Genomic DNA, 26,839 nt, shown 5'->3' on the forward strand with positions numbered 1-26,839 from the left:
ACCTCCCCACACACCCCACACCCCCACACCCCACACCCCCACACCCCCACACACCCCAACACCCCCACACCCCCCACACACCCAACACCCCACACACCCCACACCCCCCACACCCCCACCCCCCACACCCCCACACCCCCCACACACCCGCACACCCCCCCACACAGCCCCCACACCCCCACACACCCCCACACACCCCACACCCCCCCCCCAACCCCCACACCCCACACTCCCCCACACACACCCCCACACACCCCCCACACACCCCCACACCCCCCCACACCCCCACACTCCCCGGGGCTGCAGACGGCACAGGGTTTGACCGCTTACCCCCCCCCACCCCCTCACCCCCCACACACACACCCCCCGACCTTTCTGTGCGCGGATCTGATTGTAGCTTCACGAGTAAGTGCCCCTCTCTCTCTCCTCTCTCTCTCTCTCTCTCACTACACTACACCCCCCACACACCCACACACACACACACACTCCCCCCCCCTCCCCGGGGCGGTGGTTGCTATGGAAGTGGAACGCTGAGCTTCGGTTGTCATGGAAGCGGGACGCTGTAACAGTCGGTCGCTGGGAGACGGGGGAGGAGGGGGGGACAGGGGCGCCCCGTACCGATGGGACTCCGCCCCCCACCCCCCAAAAAAATTGTTGGCTGAAATATGTACCCCCCCTCCCCCTCCCGCCCCCCCCCACCATCCCGCCCCCCCTCCCTCCCCCCCCCCCCCCCCCGCCCCCCCCCCCCGCCCCCCCCCCTCCCGCGCACACATGGTTTCAGGCCCCGACAGGAAAATATAAACCACTTCGCGACTATTCAACAGAGACCGACGCTCCGGAACGGCGTTGTTTTGCCGAACGTTACCATAGAATTGCACTGATCGTTACAGCCCGAGAGGGAGGAGGGCATTCACTCCCCACTGTCCATACAGCAGCCCTCATAATCACCCCCACCCCCCCCACACAGCCCCCCCCCACACACAGCCCCCCCCCCACACACACACACACAGCCCCCCCCCCACACCACACACACACAGCCCCCCCCCCCACACAGCCCCCCCCACACACACACAGCCCCCCCACACACACAGCCCCCCCCACACACACACAGCCCCCCCCCCCCACAGCCCCCCCCCACAGCCCCCCCCACAGCTCCCCCCCCCCACACACACAGCCCCCCCCACACACAGCTCCCCCCCCCCACACACACACAGCCCCCCCCCCCACAGCTCCCCCCCGCCACACACACAGCTCCCCCCCCCACACACACAGCTCCCCCCCGCCACACACACACCCACAGCCCCCCCCCCCCACACCACACACCCACAGCCCCCCCCCACACACACACCCACAGCCCCCCCCCCACACACACAGCTCCCATTCCCCCCCCACACACACACCCACAGCTCCCCCCCCCACACACACACCCACAGCTCCCCCCCCCACACACACACCCACAGCTCCCCCCCCACACACACACCCACAGCTCCCCCCCCCATACACACACCCACAGCTCCCCCCCCCATACACACACCCACAGCTCCACACCCCACCCCCCATACACACACCCACAGCTCCACCCCCCATACACACACCCACAGCTCCCCCCCCCACACACACACACCCACAGCTCCCCCCCCCCCCCCCCCCACACACACACACAGCCCCCCCCACCCCGGTTTTCCGGGATATCTCTCCATTACTGCACTACACGATGGGTTTGGATGATAATGATGTGTCGAAGGTGTAATTTGCGTCTCGTTCTGTATTACAAACGTTTCTTTCTTTTTTTGAATCTCAGGTTTAAACCAGAAAGGAAATATATATATGTATATATATATATATCGCCAATGTTAGTTAGTTTGTGTTGTCTTCTTTGTTGCCCGCAGTGTTTTCTTTTTCATGAGGTTGAGGATGTGTCCTATTTTGGGGAACGGGTGTTTAAATCCACCGGTTCGCTGGTCCACCGACCTATAATTCACCCACTTAATAATTCTTACAGAGTGTCTGATCGCCAACAGTGGGATCATAGTCGCTGGGATTCAACAAGAAAAAGAATCTCGTGGCGAGAAACTCAATGTAAATGTTATGTCTCTGTTGTTTCACGAGGGTTTCCACTTTTATTCGAATCGCTTCGGTTAAATATTGTTTGGCTGCGACATCAGAAAATGCACGAGGACCAAATGCATTTGTGTAACATTGCTCAGTGGGTGTTAACAGGGAACCGCATTTGAAATGGCACACGGTTTATAATAATAATAATAATAGTCCTTGCATTTGATATAGCACTTTTCACGTCGGGAGGACGTCCCAAAGCGCTTCACAGAACACACTGTAAAGTGAATTGACTGTATATTTGTGGGCGAACGAGGCAGCCAATTGCGCACAGCAATGTCCCACAGACAGTCGTGGATTGAAAATGACCAATTTATTATTGTTTGGGGTTTTGGAGGGATTATTTGCATTGCTGTGTGCTGCATAAAGTCAGTCTGGGTTTGACTTCAGAGCATCCAAAATCCCTCTCGTCTCAGCCTCAAGACCCGAAGCTTTCCTATCGAGGATGGAATTGAGGAGGATTTCCTAAATTCCGCACAGTCTTAAACTGTCAGGCCATTGAATCTCAGGTATCTGGTGAGGCGACGAATTTCGCCATCAGACTAAAAAAAAGTGGATACTTCACCGCCACCTTTTGACTGCTCTCTGAACTTAATTCGGGTTCAAGCGTTGGTGCAGAAACTCATCAGTTGGAGCATAAACGCGGTGTTGTTGTGAAACCGGTGTCATAACACACGTTCCTGGTTCGGTAATAGGATGAAAAAATGAAACACAAAGAGGATGAAAGTGTCGGATTAGGGGAACAAAGAGTAAAATGAAGGATTTTCCTCCGGATCTCCGGCTCCGGATCTCGGTGCTTCTTCCCGGTGTTACTGTGGCAGCAGCTCTCGGTTCACGTTCACGCGTGGAGTTACCCGGGGCTGAGGTTTTCTTTTTTTTCTTGGAGTCCTGTAGCTCAGTGGTTAGAGCACTCGCTTTGCAAGTGAGAGACCTGAGTTCAATTCCAGGCAGAGGGCGAAACCTTGGGCAAGTTTCCTTACTCCACACAGAGCCTAATAATAAACCCTCCAAAACCAAAACCAATAATAAATTGGTCATTTTCAATCCACGACTGTTTTGCGGGTGTGTGGGGGGTGTGTGCTGTGCGATTGGCTGCCGCGTTCGCCCACAAATATACAGTCAATTCACTTTACAGTGTGTTCTGTGAAGCGCTTTGGGACGTCCTCCCGACGTGAAAAGCGCTATATCAAATGCCAGGATGATGATGATGATGATTATTATTATTATTATTATTTCTTCTTCTTCGTGTTTGTTTTTTTCCGGCAGCAAACGGCCACGAAGCGATCCGAGGTGACAAGTCACAGTCAGTCAGACCCCCCCCCCCCCCCCCCCCCCCCACCCCCGCAACGTGTCTCGACCACCAAGATCGGGACGGCGTGGACACTGCCCACCGGGGGGTGGGGGGGGGGTCAGTCAGGGAGAGGGGAAACTCGCCGGGACAGTAACTAACCCCCTGCGAACGCCGCAATATCCGCGTCAAAGCAAAACGCATCAGTCCTCCCTCTTTAAGTGCTCTGTGTCATCGTTCGGTACCTCGGTTGCACCGTCTGACTTTTGCAACAGAACATATATATATTTTTTCTCTCTCTCTCTCTCTCTCTCTTTCTCTCTCACTCCCTCTTTCTCTCTAACAAATGCGTATAAATCCGAAAGCCATAAAAGTCGGGGCAGCGAAATAAATAATACACGTGTGTGTGTGTGTGTGTGGAGAGGAGAGGAGAGGAGAGGAGAGGAGAGGAGAGCGCCCGAATCTAACAGAGAGGCACCGAATCCCTATCGCGCTGCGCGTTTCTATGCGATGCGATCCCAGACACCGGGTTTGATGAGCACAGGAGGAAGAAAAATCCGAGATCAATTGCCATTAAAAAAATGGGCAAGATTTCGCTTTTAAAAACCTGTAACCCTATAGTCTTATAGTCCACCCCCCCACCCCCACCCCCACCCCTTTTTTTGTGAGCTTCTCCGTTTAAATATACAATCCCTATCTATTTTTGCTGCTTCTGTTTTTCTCAGGTCAGCACTTAAATCAGTCGCACTGGACACACACTGGTACCCAATCCACATGGCAGGTCCCAATGATAAATGATGCTATAAATTGCCTTGGTAACCATGCCCTGGATAACGTGAATGCAATCAAAATTCAAAATAAAAAAAAACCCTTTGATTACAAGGAAAGAATGTATATTACAGGAAAGAAGCTCATCGACTGGAAACGAATTAGCTCAGATTTTGTAGCGATGCTTTTGTAACGTTGCACAACATAAATAAAAGCATTTAACTCAATGCACTCGATCATAATCGATTGGAAATGTTCAGGAAAAACAGAAGGTAACACGAGATTGAAAGCCGTGATGGAGATCCACATTTTATTTAAAGTTATTTCAAATACTATATATACTACACATATATATTTCTAAAACTACAAACATAGGACCACATTTTTAATTAGATCATACACCATCTGCATATTTTACAGTGAAACTAACTGGCAGATGGTTTAAAGCGCATTCACAGAGACTGTTGCCTGAAGGCAGATTACCAAATATTATATAGCAGTTCAACGTTCATTGAACGACACGCCACAACTGGTTTGCTGACACAATTTTAATTATTCATACAGAGTATTCTTACTATACCCTGAAATAGCGTTTTATTCCAAATGATATGCATATAACTTTCAAAAAAAAAATGACACGAAATGCTATCATACACCAAACGGATATCTTGTACTAAAGGATTTGTTTAAATGTAAATTAATTTGCATGTACACTGTGGTATTTTCAGTCTGATACCAGTGCCTAATTCAGGTGCACCATTGAGATACTGAAGGAGATTAATACATGTAGTAATTCCTGTATTGGAGATTCTAAGAAAGAAAGAAATTCAATAATGTGATTAGAAAAAGCAGAGCAGTTTAAAATGCAAACTCAGATATTCTAGTTACTGAAACTATTCTCGTCAATAGTGACTGTAACCGACAGTAAAACAATCACGTTACATTTGACAATCAGCAAGAGGGAAAAACATCAAATTCTTACTTGTTAGCATGAATGAAATATAGTTATAATGACTTATTCGGAACTCCAACAACTGCGAGTGTAGTATAGTAAATTACATTTATCTGATTAGTTGCTGTTTGATGCATTTTAAGCGAGAAGGGTTGACATCTATTAATGCTGAACCTGAAGGCTTGCATTGAGATTATACATTCAAACATATCCATATTTATATTGTACCAATAGGGAACCCTCCAGTGAGATAATCAAGTTGCATAATCATTGATATTAGTTACAGACATTTGAACAAACAAATTTGCTATGAACTGAAACCTCTTGTACAAAAGGGAACCGTCCAGTGAGAACAATATTTGCATAATCATCGATATAGGATTAGTTACAGACGTTTGAACAAACACATCTGAAACCTCTTATACCGCTAAATCAATAGAATTTTTTTTTACAGGTATTACAATATTTTGAAAGTAAACAAATTGAATAGCATTAGAACCATCCTAAAAATACTACAGTTTACAGGGCTGATGCTGATCTTTCAACAGTGCGGAATTCAAGTCACAATCATAATATTCACGTACCTATTTAGCAAATGCATTCTGTAACTTGATGTACACTTCTTAAGGGGTGAACTACCTCTACTACGTATAGGCGATGATCTGTTTATCTGTGAGTTTCATTCCTTAAGTAAAATGAAAGAAATAAAGTGCGAATCGCTAGTAATTTCATAAAAGAGCATAGAATTCAAACTGGGATCTCTGGTAGAAAAGGTAGAAAATTAAAACACAGTTAATGTTATACACTGTAATATAAGTTAAGAACAACAATCGGTTATGGTACGTGGATCATTGTTAACAGACTTTTATGTACACGCAACATAGTACAACCAATTTGGATAAGTCTGAGGCAGCACCTTGATCGAATTCTCCAATCTCCCAAGATAGGATGTAGGGGATGTAGCAACGTTTTTCTTCATCACCTATTGGCTGTTTGGTTGTTACTTTGGATTTCTGTTTTACCATCTTTGTAGCATGTTTTTCATCATCTCCATGCCCTTCCTTGGTGACAGCATCTGTAGGCAATGGAGTACCTGATCATATGTATGTGGACGATAGCTTTCTGCCTCTACTTTCGACTTGAAGGGTCACTTTGAAAGATATTCAAAAAGTTGAAGTCAGATGCAAAATTGGGATGCAGACCCAACAACTTTCTGCTGATCTAAATATCTAATCATAGTTACATAGCGAATTTTGAATTTAATTTCCAAGGATGTAGGGTACCACTGATATGAAATTCCCCTTCCCCGTGAGAGGGTGTGGGGTTGTGCATTGTGAATGTTATTGTGGACCTGCGCCTAAGGAAGTTCAGAATTAAAACCTGATTTTCATTGCCTTTTTAAAGACTATGTATCAGATGAAGTTTGAGTGATTCGGGTGTTGACTGTTGCGCGCACCGAGATGCGGGCGATTGGAGTGAGGAAACGATGGATAAGTTTTGCACTGAGAATAAGAGATCTTTGATATGATGGAAGCACACAGTTGGAAAGAGACCATAATTCTGGAGAACTTGGCATTGATTTTAATGCATGTTTCATGCCTTGCAAAAAAAAAAAAAACACTTTAATAGTGCGGTGAGGCAGCAGAAACGTTGCTTACAAAAAAAATTCACGATTAACACTTATTTCCATTCTGTTCCACCTTTGGCTAAGATAAACACAGGTAAAGCGTTGAACTGTTTATTGAATGTATGATAGCCATTCATCACAGTGTTGAAACCAAGCAATATCAATACCAGAGCTTTATTAGGCAAACTTCTGTTTAACAGGAGCTGCATCTTAAATATCCCAATTATCCGGATTGGTAAGCGGCCAATGCAAACACACCTTGGAGACTGCCAAGCATTGGGGAAACTCGTGGGCTAGCCAACTCTAAATACTGCAAAGGAAACAAGCCACCAGTCCAGTCTCATAACCATGTGCTTTGTTTTATTCATATGTGAGTTCTCTGTCGAGAAGGCGGAGTGTTTCGCCCCAAAGGAGGAGGTTTGACNTTTTTTTTCCACGCATTGAACGGATTGATCTTCGATGAGATGACCAATTGATTTTACTCTCAGATGCATATTTTTCGCGTGAGTTTTTGGAAACAGCTATTTAAAGCAGCCTTGCAATGACTCGTTGTCTCACGTTGGGCAAGTATGACATTGCACTCGCATGGTTTGCTCTTCCAAAGCAACAGAGGAGCTCATTTTTCGAGGCGATCAACGGTGTGGTCGGTTTCTGTGTTGCAGTGTTCCACAATTCTACCATTAGTTGAAAGAGCATCCATCAGACTTCATTTCCCAATCCACTTAAGTTCAAAGTGGTGCGTGTTTTTGTAACAGAACACAATTATCATGGACTACGATGTGTGTTTTTAACTGAGCTCAAACTTCCACGCTTTCTTGGGGTTCAATTGTCCATATGAGCCATTTTTTGTTTTAAATACTCTAAATTTCCTGAAAGATTGACCCATTTCGTTAGTGGCAGCCCCAGCAATGGTCTTTTTTTTTCTGGCCAACACAGGGACTAACTGGAATTGCAGGCAGTCACACGAGGCAAGACTTGCAATCGTCATGCAATTCGTTTTATTTTCAGATGGTCAACCCATCCATTCTCACTGAGCTCCAGCTCCACCAAGGAAAGACCCTCGGCCTGACAGACGACTAACACTGTCCAAATTTACAATATACTTCCTCAAAGTATGTTTCTGCGTCTGCAGAACTTTTTTTGTTGTGTGTGTGTGTGTGTGTGGTGTGTGGGTGGTGGTGGTGGGGTAATATGCAAGTAGGAGAGAAAGGAACTTTGCTGCAAAAGTGGAAGCCTTTAATGTGAGCGGATCCCAGTTATAATAATAATAATAATCTTTGCATTTGATATAGTGCTTTTCACATTGGGAGGACGTCTCAAAGCGCTTCACAAAACGCACTGTAAAGTGAATTGACTGTATATTTGTGGGCGAACACGGCAGCCAATTGCGCACAGCAATGTCCCACAAACAGTCGTAGATTGAAAATGACCAATTTTTATTATTGTTTTTGGTTTTGGAGGGATTATTATTAGGCGTGTGGGTAGATTTTCAAAAACCTAATAACGATCTGTGGTTTCTCCTGGTGCGAACCTTTACTGTCCAGAACGAGTGATAAAATAAATAGGTGGCGCCAGCAATGAATGAGAGGACAACAAGAGTGAAGCACCATTGAACTTCATCTCAACAGCAACTGCCCACCATAACCTCAGTCCTGAACCAGTGATAGACCGAAAACCAGGCACTGGAACCTGTAGCTGACGACCTTAGGGAAGCTCCTTCCTCAGGTGGGAGATAATGTTCTCACAGGCAGCATTTACTATCACTTGTTCACAGCTTCTGCGTAGATTTCTTTGGATAGCATGACTTTTTGCATGTTTTCTGCACCATCTAGGATCACTATTGTGAACACACACACAAACAGCACCCCCTTCCTTCCCACTCTTCAGTTTGGCGTCATCAGCAAACTTAAGACAGTTGGATTTCTGCCTAGCTTCATTTATGTACACTATAAATAGCATTGACATCTCACTAAGAAACATCGTTGGAATCATTGAAGTTATATGATATATAAGTTGAAAATACAGTCAATTCACTTTACAGTATAACCTGTGAAGTGCTTTGAGACATTTCAACGACGTGATAAGGCCCTATATCAAAGGCAAGGACTATTATTATTACGCTTTGTGTGGACTTTGCTGCTTATGATCCAGATCATTTTCAATACAATTCAGAAATTACCATCTGCCTTTATAATATGCCTTCCCATTTTGTTACCAATCTCCCGTGGATCTCTGAGTCCAAAAGGTTTTTGAAAATCTAATTGTAATTATGTTCACTGACTTCCACTTGTCTACAGTTTTATTATTTCTCAAAGGAACTCCAATGGATTCATAATGCATAATCTCTCTCTGAGAAAAATAGGAACAGGAGGAAGCCATTCAGCCCCTCGAGCTTTGTCCACCATTCTACTGGATCATGGCTGATCTGTACCTCAACTCCATTTACCCGCTTTTGATCCATAAACCTTGATACCCTAAACAAACAAAAATCTATCGACCTCAGTCTTGAAAATTTGTGTCTCAGATCTCAGCATCAATATATGCTGACTCCTTATAATTCTATTCATCTCAAGATGCTAAATTTTTCCTCTTTTCTGGATATCCCAAATGATGTCTGCAACAAATGTCAAACTCATCTACTGTTGTTCCTGTCTTATCTGTTGCACAAAACAATTGTATAATATAATGACATGCTTCGGACTGTGCAGTATTAAGTTTAAACACGCATTTTTTTCATTTATTTTATTACAAATAAGTAAACAATATCAATGTCAAAAGAATTACGTCTGTTTCTACATCCAGACTCTTGGAGAACACAATATGTGAAAGATTTATCCAGATTTTAAAAAACTCCATTGTGTTCCTCTGCGCACAACGCAGATAAATAGAAAGCTTCTGGCTGGAATCCTGAGGTAGGTATAGCAGAATTCAGATTCCTGATATTGGAAGGTGGAATTCCTGTCCAGAGGTAGAGAGTGAGGTGCATAGCCAACAGAAGGGGAATGTCGGGTTGCTTTCCAAAATGGCCAGCAGTTCGCAGCATATATAACTGTGGATGTCCATATTTTAGAAAAAGGAAAATAAATCTAGAAACGTTTATATATGTACACACACATATATATACACAAATGAATGCATGGAAAACTGAAAGAGTAAGAACATTGAACAGGTAATCCTTTAACCATCACTGTTGGAAGTTTGTAAACAGAGTGCTGATGGTGGCACTCAGTTGTTATGAATTTTCAGTGTACACACATGAGCAGTAATATGGAAACAGCTTAACATCTCATTCAGCTTTACTGCAGAGCAGATGAAATGACTTCTGATGAAACGTGATTTTTCTTTCTTGTGGACCCAGGATATATAGAGAGAAGAATTCAGGTTGGGTTAATGTTATACATCCAACTGTTGAACAGATGTTCACAATAATATTCTGGCCGAAGTCAAATATTCTGTTCACTTTGCAGAGTACCAAAATGATGCCATCAGTCAGTTATCAATGAGTTTCTTAAACATAATCCAACAACTAGTCCAAGCAATGGCAACACTTTTAAAGAACAGCTTCACCACCTCTCCCTAAGGTAAGCAGGATTAGCAAGTTAATTCAAGCCTCCATTTGGCTTGTCAAACATGTCAGTGCAGCAGACTCCTGAAATCTTTGGAGATCTAAAGATGAAATCAATAGGGTAGGGTGGAAGGCTCGTATTTGAGATTCAAACCAATCAGTTGTGCATCCTTGTAGCTCTGAAGACTTGTCAGGTTATATTGCTGGAGTCAGAAAGTATCTGTATGATCATGGGTTCATTACCTGTTAATTTTAAATGTCTTTGTTTTAGATTGATACTGCTTGAGACTGATATGCTTTGCAGCATAATATCTCCATTGAATCAGGCCACTGGGAAGCATTTCCTGATACAACACAATTGGAGGACCTGCTATCTTGACCTGTGCTGTGGTTTGTCTTTTCTTCTATCTTCAGTGGACCTGTTTGCACTGGCATTGAATCTCTTGCTGGATATCCATTAAGTAATAACTCTGACTGAGTAAAAACTTGGACAAGATCGTAATCTTCATTGCTTTTATCGACTCGCTTCATTCCGTTGGGTGGAAAATCATCAAAAGACTGTAAGAGTGGAATAATACATAACTTATTTGTAATGCTGTGTTTCCATTTAAAATCATTCTTAAACTAGAAAAATAAAAATGCTTTATATCTTTTCAGTGGGGTTACTGGAGGTGGTGTTACATTAGTAGAACAACAATAAATCTCATTCTTTTTCAGACATTAATATGTTTAAGTATATATTTTTTTAAAAAACTGCAAATAAAATTATATTTTTAAGCATTCTATAATGCCTTTGTTTAAAATTAGATTTGTCATTTTCTGAATGTATTCACTCAAACTGAGATACAGCTGCATGTAAAGTAATTTAATTCTGTATTGAGTTAGTTGCAATGGGTATCAGTGTACTACACTTGACTTCAATATTCCTGAACTAGAAAAGGGAAAATTCAAGCAGTAACTTTGGGTGAGGTTAATGCAGAATAACTTTTAAACGTATTTAAAATCAATTTGGGAAGCCCTCTGGATGTGAATGGCACAATATAAATTCAATTTGTTGTTGTAAAATTGCCCTGCAGCCCAAATATTGTATGTATTGTATTGAAATAACAATTAGCATCTGACCAATATTGTGATTCTTTGAAAAGGAACAATCTTCATTATATTGAAAATCAGAGAGGAGTTCCTATGTTCAAATACAAAATGATTAAGATAATGAGTAGGATTTTTGCGCAAACTTACCGATACGGAAGGGATTGAAATTTTGGGAAACAAGGAAGATTTAATCCATTGGCAACGTTTCCACGTGAGAACCAGGAACACCATTATAATTGCTGTTCCAAGAAGTAACACTATGGTCACAGTGATTAAAATCTCATAGGGTGTAGGATCTGAAATATGAGTGGGTCATTAGAAAACAATCACTCAATCATTACCTTACATTAGAAGCACAAACACAAGATCCCCATCCCTTCAAAAATCTCTTTTATCTCTGCTGTAGTTCATGTTTTATCCTTTGAATTCAGCTCTGGAGTTATCCAGGTATCTGGATAACATATCCAGATATGTAACATAACTTATCTCTCCAACTTTATTCCTATCCACATCAATATCTCAACCCAACACTATTGCTTTTTATCCGATCCTATCCATTTACTTTGCTGATGATTCTACATGCCATTCATCAATTTCCTTCAACTTTCGCTCTGCTCACAGAAGAATTGGAGAATCACTAAAGCTTCATTCCCCCATGGTTCTTCAGTAGAGCAATGAAAATCTTGGTTCCTTCAGCTCCATAAGATGGAGTCCTGTAGCTCAGTGGTGAGAGCACTCACTTTGCAAGTGAGAGACCTGAGTTCAATTCCAGGCAGGGGGAAACCTTGGGCAAGTTTCCTTACTCCACACAGAGCCTAATAATAATCCCTCCAAAACCAAAAACAATAATAAAATTGGTCATTTTCAATCTACGACTGTTTGTGGGACATTGCTGTGCGCAATTGGCTGCCGTGTTCGCCCACAAATATACAGTCAATTCACTTTACAGTGTGTTCTGTGAAGTGCTTTGAGACGTTCTCCCGATGTGAAAAGCGCTATATCAAATGCAAGGATTATTATTATTATTATGGAGCTTATGTCTCCCATAAGTCTAATAGAGTGATTGCTAACTTTGCATGGCTCCATAAATAATCCTTCAACTATCAACATTCTCCATCTCACTAACTCCTCTAACCTCAAGTAAAGTTCTCACACTCTATTTGATTATTAAGGAAGCTCACAAGAAGCTTAGGTTCCTCTTTTATGGCAGGTATATATTTTCACTTCAACATCTCTTATCTCTCTAGAAATCTGAAATTCATCAAAGGCTTAAATCCAACACCTTACTTATATTAAGAATAGGTTAGCCTTCTGATAAGTGATCCTTCCCTCCATGTTGTCTCACTGTATTGCAACCTTTTCTCTCTATTTGATCAGTATTGTTACTGTCGCTACTGCATCTCCAAATTTTCCTTTCTTGTTTCTCTCAAGGTTTCAAATGGATCACCCAATGTGCTGAATCAAAACTCATCACAATGTCTCTTCTTCAAAGTCATTATGCCTTAGTACTGTTGAGCATCTTACCTTCCTCAATCTTCCTTTCCTTTTACAATCTACAGAATTTTAAAACGCAAGCCTCTGATAATCTGCACAAAGATCCCTGACACTTCATCTAGGTTCTTAATTTTATTTTAAAAAGATGATGAAGAGGAGAATAAACACCTCCAGGGTAAACATTTCACTTACTCTTCACCAATTTACACACTGGTTTACTTCGGGGGCTGGATTTGTTGTATTTGAAAATGTAGGTTTGAGCTTGGAAGCAGTATGTAACCCCTTTCTCAATGTCGAGATTGTAAGGATTCTTTGTCTGGTCAATCGTGACATTATTTACCTGGATTCAGGAAAAGACAAAAAGGAAAATCAATTTGATTATTTTAAGCCTTTTTCATTGTGGAGTGCAAACTACTAACTAGTAATTGTGCTAGTAGAGATCAAAGTTTGAAACTCTTATGTGCAAGTAGAAGATACCTCCTCCTAAGTTCACATTCCTTATGGAATTCTGAAACAGGTTTAAAGAGCAAACCAAATTACTCCAGGATTGTTCTGTATGTATGTTATGACAATTAATAGCTCAATGTGTACCAATAAAAGCACAAGATGTAGCAAAGAGTTTGTTAACTACTATTAAATACATGGCTCCCAATTTATAATACTCGATAAAATCCTCCAATTTTGGTAACTCCATGTGGACAGAAATATTTACGCTATGCAATTTCTGTGCTACTGGGACAGGTTGTGGGGATGTAACCTGTGGAAAGAGGAGGTCAAGTTAGAGTTATGGGAACGGAAGAATAAGTTCAAGGTGTTCTTAATTGATTTCAGGGAATTGCAGTCTCTGTGCAGAAACTTTCCCCCAGATAATAAGAGATGTTTCTGATAGGATAGCTTTTGTGTGGCTGGGAAGGAGCAATCTTGATGGGTTGCATTGTCTTATTGCGTTCCATGGTCTCTTAAATTCTCATGACCCTCCTCTCATGGAAGAGTAGTGCCTGTATCATTACACAAAGTACATTTAGCAACTTAAAGATCACAGTCATAAGCTAGCGAGGCATTGTCAGATATAAATGGAGACGAGAGTGATTCCTTGTCACAGAGTTGAACTAAAAGTATAAGTGGCCGTTATCCATTGGCTACTGGTGAAATATTCTGTTATGAAACACCCTGATGGCATCTAGTGGCAAAAGGTTGGTAGTACTCTTGGGTGGATACTGAAAACTAATATACTAGTCATATTTGTGCATAAAGCGAGTGACAAAAGTGGATTTTGTTGTTGGACTATTGCCTTAAATGTTAGGAGCTAATTTATTTTTAGTAACAGCACAGAAAATACAGACTGAATATTAATTTAATCTTTTCTTTCTTCAATAGAATCTTCTTCACTGCCCCCTCCTCCCTGGTTTCAAGTTGAACTATTTTCATTGATCCTCACTTTGAGTATCTGATTGCTAAGCCAGTTTAATTCTAGATAGTTAATGAGCCATTGAGACATGAGCCGAGCTTTCTTTAGAAGTTTTTTATGTCGAACTTTATCAAATATTTTTTGAAATCTGACAGTAATTGTGTTAGAAGAAGTAACAAAGATTGTTCTGGGATGCTGGCCTATTCTCGAGTGAATTTTAATCTGCAAATGTCACCTAATACAATAAATTTCTGACATTAAACATGTACTAGAGGCTTGTAGTGCCTGTGTCTGTTGCAGTGTAAAGTCAGGTATAGTGATTAACCATCATATCATTGTCTTGATGTACATCAGTTATGTCATTGGCAGAAATGTTATGACAGAATAAGTGTCTCAGATTCTTCACAAGGTTGTTTCTGGCAGACTTGCTATATATCAGTTTCCTACAGATTAGTTCAAACAGAAGATTGAGAGCCTGAATCAACATAGATTACATGAATACACCAATCACATATGAGGCAAAATTTACTTGTGAGATACTTACTTGTGGATCTGCAATATCCTTCCAGTAATAAATATGGGCTTCAATGTTCTTCTCTACTTCTGCGACTTTCACTCTTAATTGGTTTTCACTCACTTTTACGGTCAGGGTTGGTGTTGTAAGAATCGCTATATGTTTTTTAAAAAAGTATTTCTGATTACTGATCTATAAATGGCTTACACTTATTGTTATATATATTATTGTACTATTATCCAAACAAAGGATTTTAAACGATTGTTTGCATTGAGTTCACAAGTACACAAAACTTCCTTAACTCCTCCAGAGGACAAATCTTTCATTGAATTTCGGTAAGGAAGAAACTCAAAGTGCTAAATGCAAACAGTCACACCAGCAGAGCACGGGCACACCGATCCATTGGGCAAGGACAATTTATAGCTTCTCTGTCTGAGATCAGCTAAGTAAGGAGAAAGTAAAGATCGGAGGCTGCTTTATCAATTAGATATCTAAACCGATTGATCGGGAAATTGTAATGTAGTACAGTACTTACTGTCTTGCCGAGAGAACAGTTTGTTTATGAATGCCCACTCTGAAGTCATGATTCCAAGATGTGCCTGAACTTTCAGATCATACTCGACATCAGATGCAATGTCTACTGTGACATTACATTGATTGACGGTGATGTTGGTGCATTCAAAGATTTTTCGCCAAGTGTTCTCCAAGTGAATTCTTTCAAACTCGCTGAAACAAGAAACAATTTGATTTACATTGAGGAGATTGAACTAAATTGTTATCTGTGCCCATTTCAGTTGAGATTTTAAACCAAGTGTTGCCTGCCTGTTCAGGTGGATAATAATAATAATCCTTGTGATGTTTAGATACCCCATGGCACTTTTGTCTCAGTGTCCTGTCCAACAGTTAAAGTTGGTCAGTCATTCCACGTGACAGGAAGGAGAAGGTGTGTGTACCGCTGTGCCAGTTGCCAGTTGTCACTCTATCGATTATCAGACAATTCTTTGTCTTTGGAGTAAATATAAGGTTGAAGAGCATTTTTATTTGATTCCTGTGTACTGCAGATTTGAAGTTGTCGTGGCCAATGGGGACATTGTGGACAAGGATCTACTTCTCCCTTTGAATCCCTGACTCCTTAAATTGAAGGGTTTGGTGACAACAACAAAACACTGCAATCTTAGTTTCACATTGGGCAAATGACACAAATTAGCAGCAATTTGACCCAAACGCAAAATCCAAACATTACAGCCAATTTCTTCAGCAGGATTAGAATACACTTAGTGAAGTCCAGGATAGGCAGATCACATCACTAAGCAACGTAACTTCCAACACACAACTGGCACAGGCTTGCACAAGTTACGATGAGTCTTTTGCACAAGTGGAAATAAAAAGAGCCTGGAATTCACTGTGACCAGTGAAATATTCGTTATAATCCGTGGGAAAGAAGGATCCATGTAATCTTATACTGCCTCTAAATGAGTCCTAGAATGCTGCGCTAACTGATAATTTACATCAGCAATTTGTTATTTGTTTCTTTTTCAAGGGTGGGAATTGTTGCTATCCAGTGTGTGGTGGAACTGTTCAATTCACGCAAATGAATAATCGCCTTGCTGACTCTAGAGGGCACTGGAACAAACTGGTGTTTCAGAAGAACCCCTGGCTGCGTGCAGCTGTTCATTGCTGTTGAAATAAAGAGGCTGGAGAAGCTGTGGCCAGAGGGAACACAAACTGTTAAGACACTGGCTTTCAGCAGCTCCCCAGCTCTGAGATTTCGGAGAGTTTCTCCAGCTGTTGGGATGAACCTTTTATTAGTGCACCAAAGAGCGTATTTTTTCCCATGTCTTTTTCCTTCGTTATTCCTTGGGACGTCCTCCCAATGTGAAATGCGCTATACAAATGTAATCTTGTTTTGTTGTTGTTTGCACACAGGAGTGTCAATATAGGAAAATATTGATCAAAGGTTAATACAGTATGCTGTATGCCCAATTCTTGCATTTGATATAGCACCTTATCACATCAAAGCACTGAATGATTTGTACTGTACATTATTTGTCTTTGCAATTCTTTGGTTGGATTTTCTGCAATTTCTCATTTCTTTTGCATTTTCTCTCTCTCCTTAAGCATCGTCTCCACCACTGAATCTGGTGGTCATTATGGCTGCACGGTGTCACATTTCAATGCAGTTCAGCAAAACAAATGCCATAAAAATGGGCAGATTTGAGGGCAAACACATTTCCATTAGGAATCTGGTATAATGTAGGGAATTCCCTTTGCAGAAGGAAGTTTCCAAATTTATAGATGCTGTAACATTTTCTCTACCAGTAGAGGGCAGTACGACAAACCAGCAACTGGACGCAGGGATACTGTTGTGGAGAATATGATACTGGTACAGATAACATATAGCCACTGATATTAATATTGTGGAGCACAGATGCCATTTGGGAATCCATTAGCCCTGTGTTAAAGTTGCCCCTTCCTCCCTCCTCTTCTCCCCCCTCCCCCACACCCCTTGGTTCCACTTTATTATCCAGTGCATGATTTGCAAGTATAGAGAGGGCGTAAAATGTTATTTTTACTGTATGTGTTTATATATTATATATTCAATAAATGGGTTTTGTCACACTTAAACTTAGGGATGTCAATGCTAGGATCCTGGGAATGAACCGTCGTCCTCTGTTAGGGTCAAACATTTAAAAATTCAGCTGTTGTTGCACATTGCTTCAATGACTTAATCGACAATTGGACATTGACAATGAGAAGCAAGCAAGTATAAAAGGATTCTGTGGAAGTGACTGGGCAGATTGTGGAAGTGTAAGGTATAAATAAAGGAACTTGCGAATCTAAACTGTGTTCCGGATTAACAAACATTACAGCTGTGGTGGCATGGGTTACATGTAGAGTAAAGCTTCCTGAACTCTGGGGGCCAAGTAAGTGCCCTAATCTTGATTCACTCAAAGAATATGACAGCTCCATTACCTACATCAGTTGACACTAGCAACAATGTTTATGCCCATTTGGATTGAACTGTGGGCACTCTTTGCCGTGAACTGCGGTGTAACTATCAGGAACAGGACTGAGACTAACCAAATTTATTTGGCACAGTCAGTGGGGAGAGGAGACTTTGATCTCAGTGTCCTGAACTGGATTAAAACCCAAATTCCAGGAAAAGAATGGACTGTGTGCTTACCTACTGTCTATTTAAGATTAAAACAGATCTAATCCAAATAGAACTTTTATGTAAATACCTACCCTTCAGTTATGGTCTTTCCTATTGTGTTACCAACTTTTTTTTACATATATATATATAGCTAACTGTGATCATACCCTACATTATTCTAGGGTTACCTAGATGTTTAATTGTAAATGCTTCCTTGTTTTGATCATTATTATTAATTATTATTATTAAAGATTTCCATGGTCCTATTCGAAAAGAGAAGGGAGCTTCTCTTGGTGTCCTGGTCAACATTCCCACAGATAAATTAGTCATTCCTTTCAAGCCCATTTGTGAGAAACTTTGCTACTCAGTCACTGCACTTTACAGTAATTCATGTGAAGCTCTATGAGATGTTTCAACAACATGATATGGTGCTATGTCAAGTGCAAATTTTCTTGATATAACAAGGTTAATGTATGTTGAATGAACAGTTTATAGCACCGTGTGAAACAGTAAAAGATTGTAGCTCAATTTCAGTTTTATTCATTAGAATCAAAACAAAAACTCCAGCAGAATCCAATAGTAACTCTAATGTTGTCAGAGCGCAACTTGGTTTGAGAACCTGTGACTCTGAGACTAACTGTCACCACAACATGTTGATTTCCTGCTCTTCATCATACATACCCTTGAAACTGCACTGAATAGCTGATGCTTCCATTGATGTGTCCATCAGGGCTGATAGGATTCCACTGCAGCATGTGCTTCATGTTTGTTGAGTTCACAAACACATTCTCAGGTTTTGGCAACCTTAGAGAACCTACACAGTAAAAGGCAAGAAATCAGTCCATCCCAACATGAAAGCCACATACAGATCAGCAAGACCAGCAACTTGTCCAACAATATCCCTCTTTCTAATCTTCAATTGAAATTTACTCAATGAGTGATCCTATCTGTTCCATTAAATGTCTATTGAAAGGATGGACACGTCAACTGCAACATAAAACAATAAATGGCTGGTTGTATCATTCCTTCAGTTATGGCTATCGTTTGCTATCAGTTCAATGCAGGTCGAGCCATTATCCAGTTTCTGCCCATTTTTTTTATCAGTGGACAATTACAACAATCAATTTATTTTGTGTCTCCTCACAAGGTCCAATTGAACTGTTCTGTGGCAATCTTGATCGTAAAGGTGTACAAAAGTAGCCTCCTGGTGTGTAAAGGCTAACATGGTCCTTCCTGAAAGGAGGAGTATTTCCAGTCAATTGCAATACCCTCTTCCTAATACTCCCGAAACATCCTGGCACGTTTACACTGCAATAGATGGGTGGTTGCAATGCAAGCTTCTTAAAGAGCAGATTTCATGCATGTAACATTAAGTTACAAGTTAACTGATTTGGAACCTTCACTTGCCTAAAGTTACTCCATTCATGCAGATGACAAGCAAACTTGAGTCATGATATAGCAAAGGTTATATGGTACTTGCAGGTACAGTATGTAGATGCAGAAACAAGCACCTAGAGCCATTGACAGTGGTGAGGGAAGAAACAGAGGGACATCCACCATAGTTGGAAGAGAAAATGCTTGAGAAGGAGCAGTCACTGATTCACTGATGGGGATGTTGGGAGGAGTGATTAGTGTTGGAGTGGGATTGGGCCTCTGAGAGCCAAGAGAGGAGGGGAAGAGGCATCTTCTCATCCTACTCTCTGGGGCCTGCAAATATCTTTCAATATGTTTTGTATTTTACGTCCTGCATACTCTTTTGTAATATAGTCATTATTTCAGTTCTAATGACTGTTGTGCGATTACAGGCAAAGCCAGAAATGTTGGCTTATTCTTTTCTTTTAGACGCTGATTGATCAGTGGTGATTTCCAGCCTTTTATTATTTTACGAAGACATAATAAAGTGCTATATCAAATGCAAGGATTATTATTATTTTGTTTGTTCTGAAAATAATAATATTTTATATAATAATAATACTTGCAGGAAGGACCATGTTAGCTTTTACACACAAGGAGGCTACATTTGTACAAAATAATAGTAATAATTAGTATTATTATTTTGTTCTGTTGCCTTTTTGAGTCAAAGTGGCAATTTTTGAGCAGAGCAGAAGGACCCAAGCTCAAACAGTAGGAACTTCACAGTCTTCAGAGTGAAGACAGGTTAACATTGCACTGTCCAGTATGGCTTGAGGGGTGAAAGCTAAAACTAGAGAACAGCAGATCACAAAGGTTGGAATGGATTGGAGAACAGATAAATCAAGAAGTATTGTTTGAGTGACACTAAGCTTCAGTTTTAAAAGGCTACAGATTGAAGGAGGATGGGATTGAGGGAAGTAAGGAGTTCACGTTATTAATGTCTTTTACAACACTGCAATGTATCATCCAGATGGCATCATAAACCCGACAAAGCAAACCTCAAGGGCTCAATTAACATGATCTCAATACTGAGATGCGCTAGTAGAGAACAAGAATTTCTGTGCTCATATCAGTGAGGAACTTGATTGCTGAGAAATGAGACAAATTTCCATTTTAGTTTTGTCCATTTTGACTTGGACCATTGTATCTGTGCTTACTACTGTCAGAAATTTTAAGAAAAAGAGTACAGAATCATTTTGAAACAGAAGGATTTTGTTGAATGAGTTTAGACGTGTTCAACATCAAGAATAGCTGTTCATTATAGCTAAAGAAAGAGAAATCGTTAAGATATGGACACTCTTGAATAGCTACCCCAAAGCCATTCTTCATCTGATAGCCGAAACAGCATATGTTCAGATATTTACTTGGGGCATAGGTGGTGAAGTGAATATAACTATTGAGCCCAATACACACACACAATCACATACAAATACACACACATACGGACATACACATACATAAAGGCACATACACAAAAACACATACATACACACATAATCTCCAGCAAGAGTAAACGGATATTGATCAGAAGCGGGAATAAATTGATATTGATCAGAAGCAGGAATCCAAGTAAAATGTTTCTTTAGCATGAGCTCCAGGACATCAAACAACGTCCTCAGCCCCGACCACCAATCAAGCCTGGATCACTTATTCCAGCCCAGACTGGGAACTGAATCTGGCATTAACAATTAAATGCTCAGGAGGATTCCTCTGCTTAGTATTTGATAGTGTGAATACTACAAACACATGTGTTTTTATTGTCAACAGTAAACATTGTTCTAGCATATTTCTTGTAATTCATTAAGTGTGCAGTTGCACAGTATTGTCCAACGCATACCTTAGTGCAAGGTTGTGCAACTACCAAAGACAATGATTCAATTCTTACAAGACGTAAACCCATCAACCCTTATGTTGTTGAACCACCTCTTACATTGTCCAAATTATGTATTTAACTCCTTTGGCCTCGAAAAGGAAAACAGCAACAATATAAAATGAAAAAAAAATGTTATGTACTATCTCTCATACCCTCATTCATAGTGTTCTACGATTTTCCTCTTTAATGGTCTCTGGAGAAATCTAAAGGCTTTTACGGAAAAGAGGATTCCGTAATGAGTATTTGGCTGATGTTAGCACATTCCGTCTTGTTGATCATGAACAACCCAACATGGAATGGACTCTGTCCAACCCACTTAAATTCCTGAGAAAAGGTTCTGCAAAATGGGTTGCGGAATTCCAAGGTAAAGGATGTTAAACCTCTTGAAGGTCTGTCTATTAGAATTATTTATATTACCTCTCACTGAACAATATTCGGATTTGACCAGTTGTCCATCTTTGACCAGTTAGTTATTGCTATCTCAAAATGATCATACTCCACATTTGAAATGTACCTGTGTATATCTGGATTATTTGTAACAAGTAGTCATTATGGTTAAAGTTGCACTAGCTGTCATGTATTCACATCCCTCCTTTACCTTTGTTTAAGAGTACAGAGCAGAATGGTATGTGAGAGCAAATTGTATGTCCTCACAGCTGGAGAAGAAAGTGTAATATCATAACAATATAACAAATTCTAGAACAATGTTGAAAAACATTCCTAATAGCTTGGCGTTATCCAAACTGCCCAACAAATCACTCAAATGCATAATGTTGCAGCGAACGGCTTAATGCATAGAATATTTCATAATGTTTGAATTGACATTTTTAAGCTTTACTGTAGATTTAGTTTGAGCCTTCAAAAAACTAAAGCAAAAGCATTAATTTTTAATAACCTGCAAAGTCTATAATATGAAGATTATAAAAAAATTAGAAAATGTGTCCCAAGAGCTTCAGTTGAGTTCATCATTTGTGGTAAAGAATGTACGACAACTTGTTTCACTGCCAGAGGGTGAGCTCGAAGCAGAGTTCACTGGATATATATGAGTATGCATTCTCATGGAATGCACTAAGTGATTTTTTAAGCCTAGCCTAGCAGTACATTGGCTTCATTGACTCACCTGACACCCCCAAACCCACAACTTTGCATTTTTTGTGTTTAGTATTTTCCTATGTTCTAAGCCTTTTTTTGGTAGGGGGTTCTTGTACTTATTCCCCACTGTTCATTTACTCTGAGTCATTTTTTATTACTTGGAATTTTGAGCTCTTTGTTGGATCTTTTCTGAACCTCCTTCCAATGTAGCAATGTTCTTTCAGGGTATGGTGCCTACAATTTAGCACGTTTTAAATGTGGCCTTGCAAAAGATGTCAATAAAGCTTTGGCTTGAAGTCAAATGCCCTTGATATGCAGTTCGCTCACAACATACAGTCAATTCACTTCACAGTATAACCTGTGAAGCACTTTGAGAAATCTTCCTGATGTGAAAGCTGCTATATCAAATGTAAGGCTCATTAAAATTAGCAGTTAAAATGAACAGAATTGTGGATACTATCAGTGAATGAGCACATTCAACCCCTCCTTTTAGTTCTTTAAAGAACTACATGAAACTGTTTTCAATTAAAACAGAATTCAACAATTTGCCAAATTCTGCAGACTCTAAAATGCTACGTCAAAAGAGTAAATCAAGACCCAAGTAGAATTTTACTCAGTGGTCTTTTGAGTATCTCTCCTTAGTGACCATTCTACACCCAGACTATGAATGTCAGCGGGTTATCAGTTTTGGGGATAAAATCACAGGTAAAACTAATCTCATGCTTGTTTGATATCCACCCACTTTTCAACGATGGTCACAAAATAGCTGATTTTGTCCTCACTAGTTACAGGACATTAATACCAAAATTCTCCAGTAAAACATCAGTTCTGTGACATCAGATTAGAAGAACCATGACTCATGCTATTGGGTCACAAGATTCAATGTAATTGAGAAAGAAAGCAACATCATCTCAAATAGTTGCATGACACTCCAAGGAGGTGGTTAAACCTTATGCAGTGCCACCTCTCAACCAGTCATTCCCAAGAATATTATTGCCAGTTGTCATAATAATACAAGACTGCACTCAAGAGATAGGAGTGGCCAAAATTCCTTTTCTATTTCTGTACTGAGCGTGGCAAGGGAAACTGGAAGTATAATAGATTATGCAGTGTTTGTTTGCAGGAAACAATCATAAGGAATGTCTTGGGCACAGAAAGAAATGGTCCAAGTCCAATCAAAGGTCTTCCTGTTATTAACACAATTGCCAATGTATATGGGATTCCTATAGATGTGGGTATTGGTATTGCAGATATTCCCAAATTCAAACCCAAACTGTGAAAATAAATTGACGATCAGAGGATCAAACTCAACCACGATGTCTGCCAATGATCACAGAAACAGACACTTTGGGCAGCATCCATGGAATTATATACCTTCAGCATGAGTACACAAATTCAGAAGAGGGAGAGAGAAATAGGTTTGCATGAATGACTATTTCCTGCATTCCTCTGTTTTGGCCATTTGTTTTTGTTTAACAAGACAAGGAATGCTAATACTGGAGAATTGAATATTTCAGACAAAAAGCCAAAAGAGCATCAAATGTTCCCAGGCCAGCTTCAGAGAAAAGAACTTGAGCAATGATTGTACAAGTTAGGGGGTTTCAATCTTGAGAGAACATGACTCAGAGGGGCAATAGATGAAGAGGACATAGGTTTTGAATTGCAACGGGCAATTTCAGGACAAATACCAGGAATTTCTTTCTTTACCTACAACAACAACAAGATTGCACCTAGAGGGTAATCAACATTGGAACAGGTTGCCAGGAAAGCACTGGACTAATTTTAAAAAAAAGAGGTTTGATACTGGGATGGGAAGACAATGGGTTGGGCATTCTTGAAGGATAAGTTCAAATGGCTTAAAGGGCCTTCTACATTTAAACTAATCTTGTGATTTTGTCCCTCTCTTCTGCAATACTCAGCTGAAACGCTCCCCTGCCACAGAGAATGTCCTCTTGCAAATTACTGTGATGTTGTCACTTCCTACTCAAGCCATCCATTGCAGTCTCCAATGCCAATTAGTTCCATTAGGACTTTATTTCAAATTGGACCCTTAGTTACATCAGACAGAGGAAACCAGTTTGGACTGGCTCATACCCAAGTCACAGTGAAAAAAGATACTGTGTCCCTAAATTACATTTCCCTCAGTGAAGAGTGATGTTCTTTTATCCTTGCATTTGATATAGCGCTTTTCTCGTTGGGAGGACGTCCCAAAGCGCTTCACAGAACACACTGTAAAGTGAACTGACTGTATATTTGTGGGCGAACGCGGCAGCCAATCGTACACAGCAATGTCCCACGAACAGTCGTGGATTGAAAATGACCAATTTATTATTGTTTTTGGTTTTGGAAGGATTATTATTAGGTGTGTGGAGTAAGGAAACTTGCCCAAGGTTTCGCCCCTGCCTGGAATTGAACTCAGGTCTCTCGCTTGGAAAGCGAGTGCTCTAACCACTGAGCTACAGGACTCCACAGTTCTATGAGTTAATGGGACTCAATGCATAGAGTAGACCCTGGTATTGTAATTATGGGAATAGTAATGAATCTCAGCCTGTTTAAGATTTCCAGCTTTGAAGGAGCTAGCAACCAAACAAACAAGTTGACTTATAGAGCACCCTCCGCACAGGGTAGAGTCTTAGAGCCCTTATATAGAGGAACCATACAGTGTAAAAAGCAGCATCAGCCTCTTAAACTTAATATCTTGCTTCATTAGGTAGATTTTTTTCACTCCAGGGTTGAACATTAAAATGCAATGCTTAAGAACCAACAACAACAAAATTATATTTATAGAGCTCCTTTCAAGTTGGATCCCAAAGCGCTGAACAGTCAAGTGTTGGGGCCCGAGCATGGGGGAGTGGGGGTGGTGTAGAGATTAGGGAAGGCAGAGAGGTGGGAGGGCGACCAAAGGCACGGTCGAAGAGAAGAGTCTTGAGTCCAGCCTTGAACCAAGCTGTGTGTGGTTGCACTCTCGCCTCTGAGTCAGAAGGTTGTGCATTCAAATCTTGCATCGGAATTGGAATCACAGTCTAAGCTGACATTCCACTGGAAATGCTATGGGTGTGCTACATTGTCGGAGGTGCCATCCTTTAGATGAGACATTAAACCGAGGTTCCATCTTCCTGGATGTTAAAGATCCCATAGCTCTAGTTGAAAAGAGAAGGGAGTTTCTCCCAATGTCCTGGCCCAAACGAATCCCCCAAATAAAATTGGTCACTCACTCCATGGCTGTTTGTGAGGCATTGCTATGAACAACTGGCTGTCATGTTTCACTCGCAAAATGCACAGTCAATCCACTTAACAGCATATCCTATGAAGCGCTTTGTGACATCTCGATGATGTGAAAGGCACAATATTAAATGCAAGGATTATTATTATTATTAATAACCAAAAGCCAGTGATCCACACAAATCAGAAAGGAGCTTTCCCTTAGCTTGCACTTTATGGAAAGAAGTTAATTACAAAAGTTTTTTTTAAAAAATATTCTCCTCCGCCCCCTGCTCTTCTCCTGAATGCACTGACTCATCCTGTGGTATAATTCCACAGTGTGTGGTAGATTCTTGATGTCTGAGTCTACATGGTGAGACAGTGAGAGTCTTTGACTTGCAGCTAACCATTATGCTGTCCTTATGGAAGCCTCACATACTTCTCGTTTTGAGCAGGACGAACTTGATGGTGACCATGAGGCGAAAGTCTGGCTGAATATTTTCTTCCCCTCCCTCACTCTACATGTGTTAATGACAATTATAACACACCAGCTGAAATCAGACAACTAACCACCAACCAACATTCAAATTCATAACCTTCTGTTCAGTATGGATGACTCCAGTATTCCGAACAAAACACCAGCGGTACGTGAACTGTATCTCTACCAAAATTAGGAACTGATACAATATTGTAAAGATGTTGAATCCTGTATTTTGGGGGGTTTGGGAGCAAGTTATGTATAAATTTGTAAGGCGTCTTCTCTGCGTTTTTTAAAAATTTGTATAACTACCAGTTAATATTCTAAACTGAATCATTCCCCACAGTGAAGCTAAAAAAACTTTAGCAGCTCAGCTTAGCGCTGCACTCACCCAGTGCAATTTCCATTTCAAACTTCTTGTGCAATTGATTCCCACTCACATGTACGTACCTGTCCCCGGTGTTGAAAGCAGAGTGGTTGACAGGAAAAGAACATATCCTATTGTACTCAGTGATAGTTTCAAAACCATTCCGAATTCAGGCGCTTGATTCTGAAGAGCATTTTCTCTAGAACTCTCTTTTCTTTTCTTTTCTTTTCTTTTCGTAACTTCTTTTCTTCGCACAATGTTAAACTTGAGGTGCGTTTCAGTCGACCCACTGTCCTGGGCTTCTGTCTGTTGAGTTCTGTCCTGTGACTGCAGCCGGCATAATTATACATGCGTGCGTTTTAATTGGAGGATTTCATGTAAATGCCTTCAGGGAGGAGGAGGTGTTTTGTAAAAATCGAGAGATAGCATCACTCTCAG

At 40.9% G+C, this 26,839-nt stretch overlaps 1 protein-coding gene across 1 annotated transcript; it reads right to left on the bottom strand.

Annotated features, from left to right (window-relative positions):
• Positions 1-9,894: 9,894 nt before the first annotated feature.
• On the bottom strand, positions 9,895-26,721 carry crfb16 (cytokine receptor family member B16). The gene is made up of 7 exons (XM_007908837.2): positions 26,485-26,721; positions 18,659-18,791; positions 15,359-15,549; positions 14,854-14,978; positions 13,094-13,241; positions 11,555-11,703; positions 9,895-10,873 (listed from the first exon to the last, which is right to left on the bottom strand). Exons 1-7 carry the CDS (start codon positions 26,561-26,563, stop codon positions 10,583-10,585), a joined length of 1,116 nt encoding a protein of 371 aa, XP_007907028.1. The 5' UTR covers positions 26,564-26,721; the 3' UTR covers positions 9,895-10,582.
• Positions 26,722-26,839: the final 118 nt, after the last annotated feature.

This window comes from Callorhinchus milii, unplaced genomic scaffold (assembly GCF_018977255.1).
Source record: "Callorhinchus milii isolate IMCB2004 unplaced genomic scaffold, IMCB_Cmil_1.0 Scaffold11, whole genome shotgun sequence".
Lineage (NCBI taxonomy): Eukaryota > Metazoa > Chordata > Chondrichthyes > Chimaeriformes > Callorhinchidae > Callorhinchus > Callorhinchus milii.

What these genes read in the sequence shown, in the direction of transcription:
- crfb16 (XM_007908837.2), bottom strand. Translation starts at nt 26,563, where the DNA reads ATGGTTTTGAAACTATCACTGAGTACAATAGGATATGTTCTTTTCCTG. An exon ending in AGGATATTGCAGATCCACAA is followed by an intron (nt 13,242 to 14,853) that starts GTAAGTATCTCA and finishes TCCTGAATCCAG; the next exon opens with GTAAATAATGTCACGATTGA. An exon ending in TTTCAATCCCTTCCGTATCG is followed by an intron (nt 10,874 to 11,554) that starts GTAAGTTTGCGC and finishes CCACTCTTACAG; the next exon opens with TCTTTTGATGATTTTCCACC.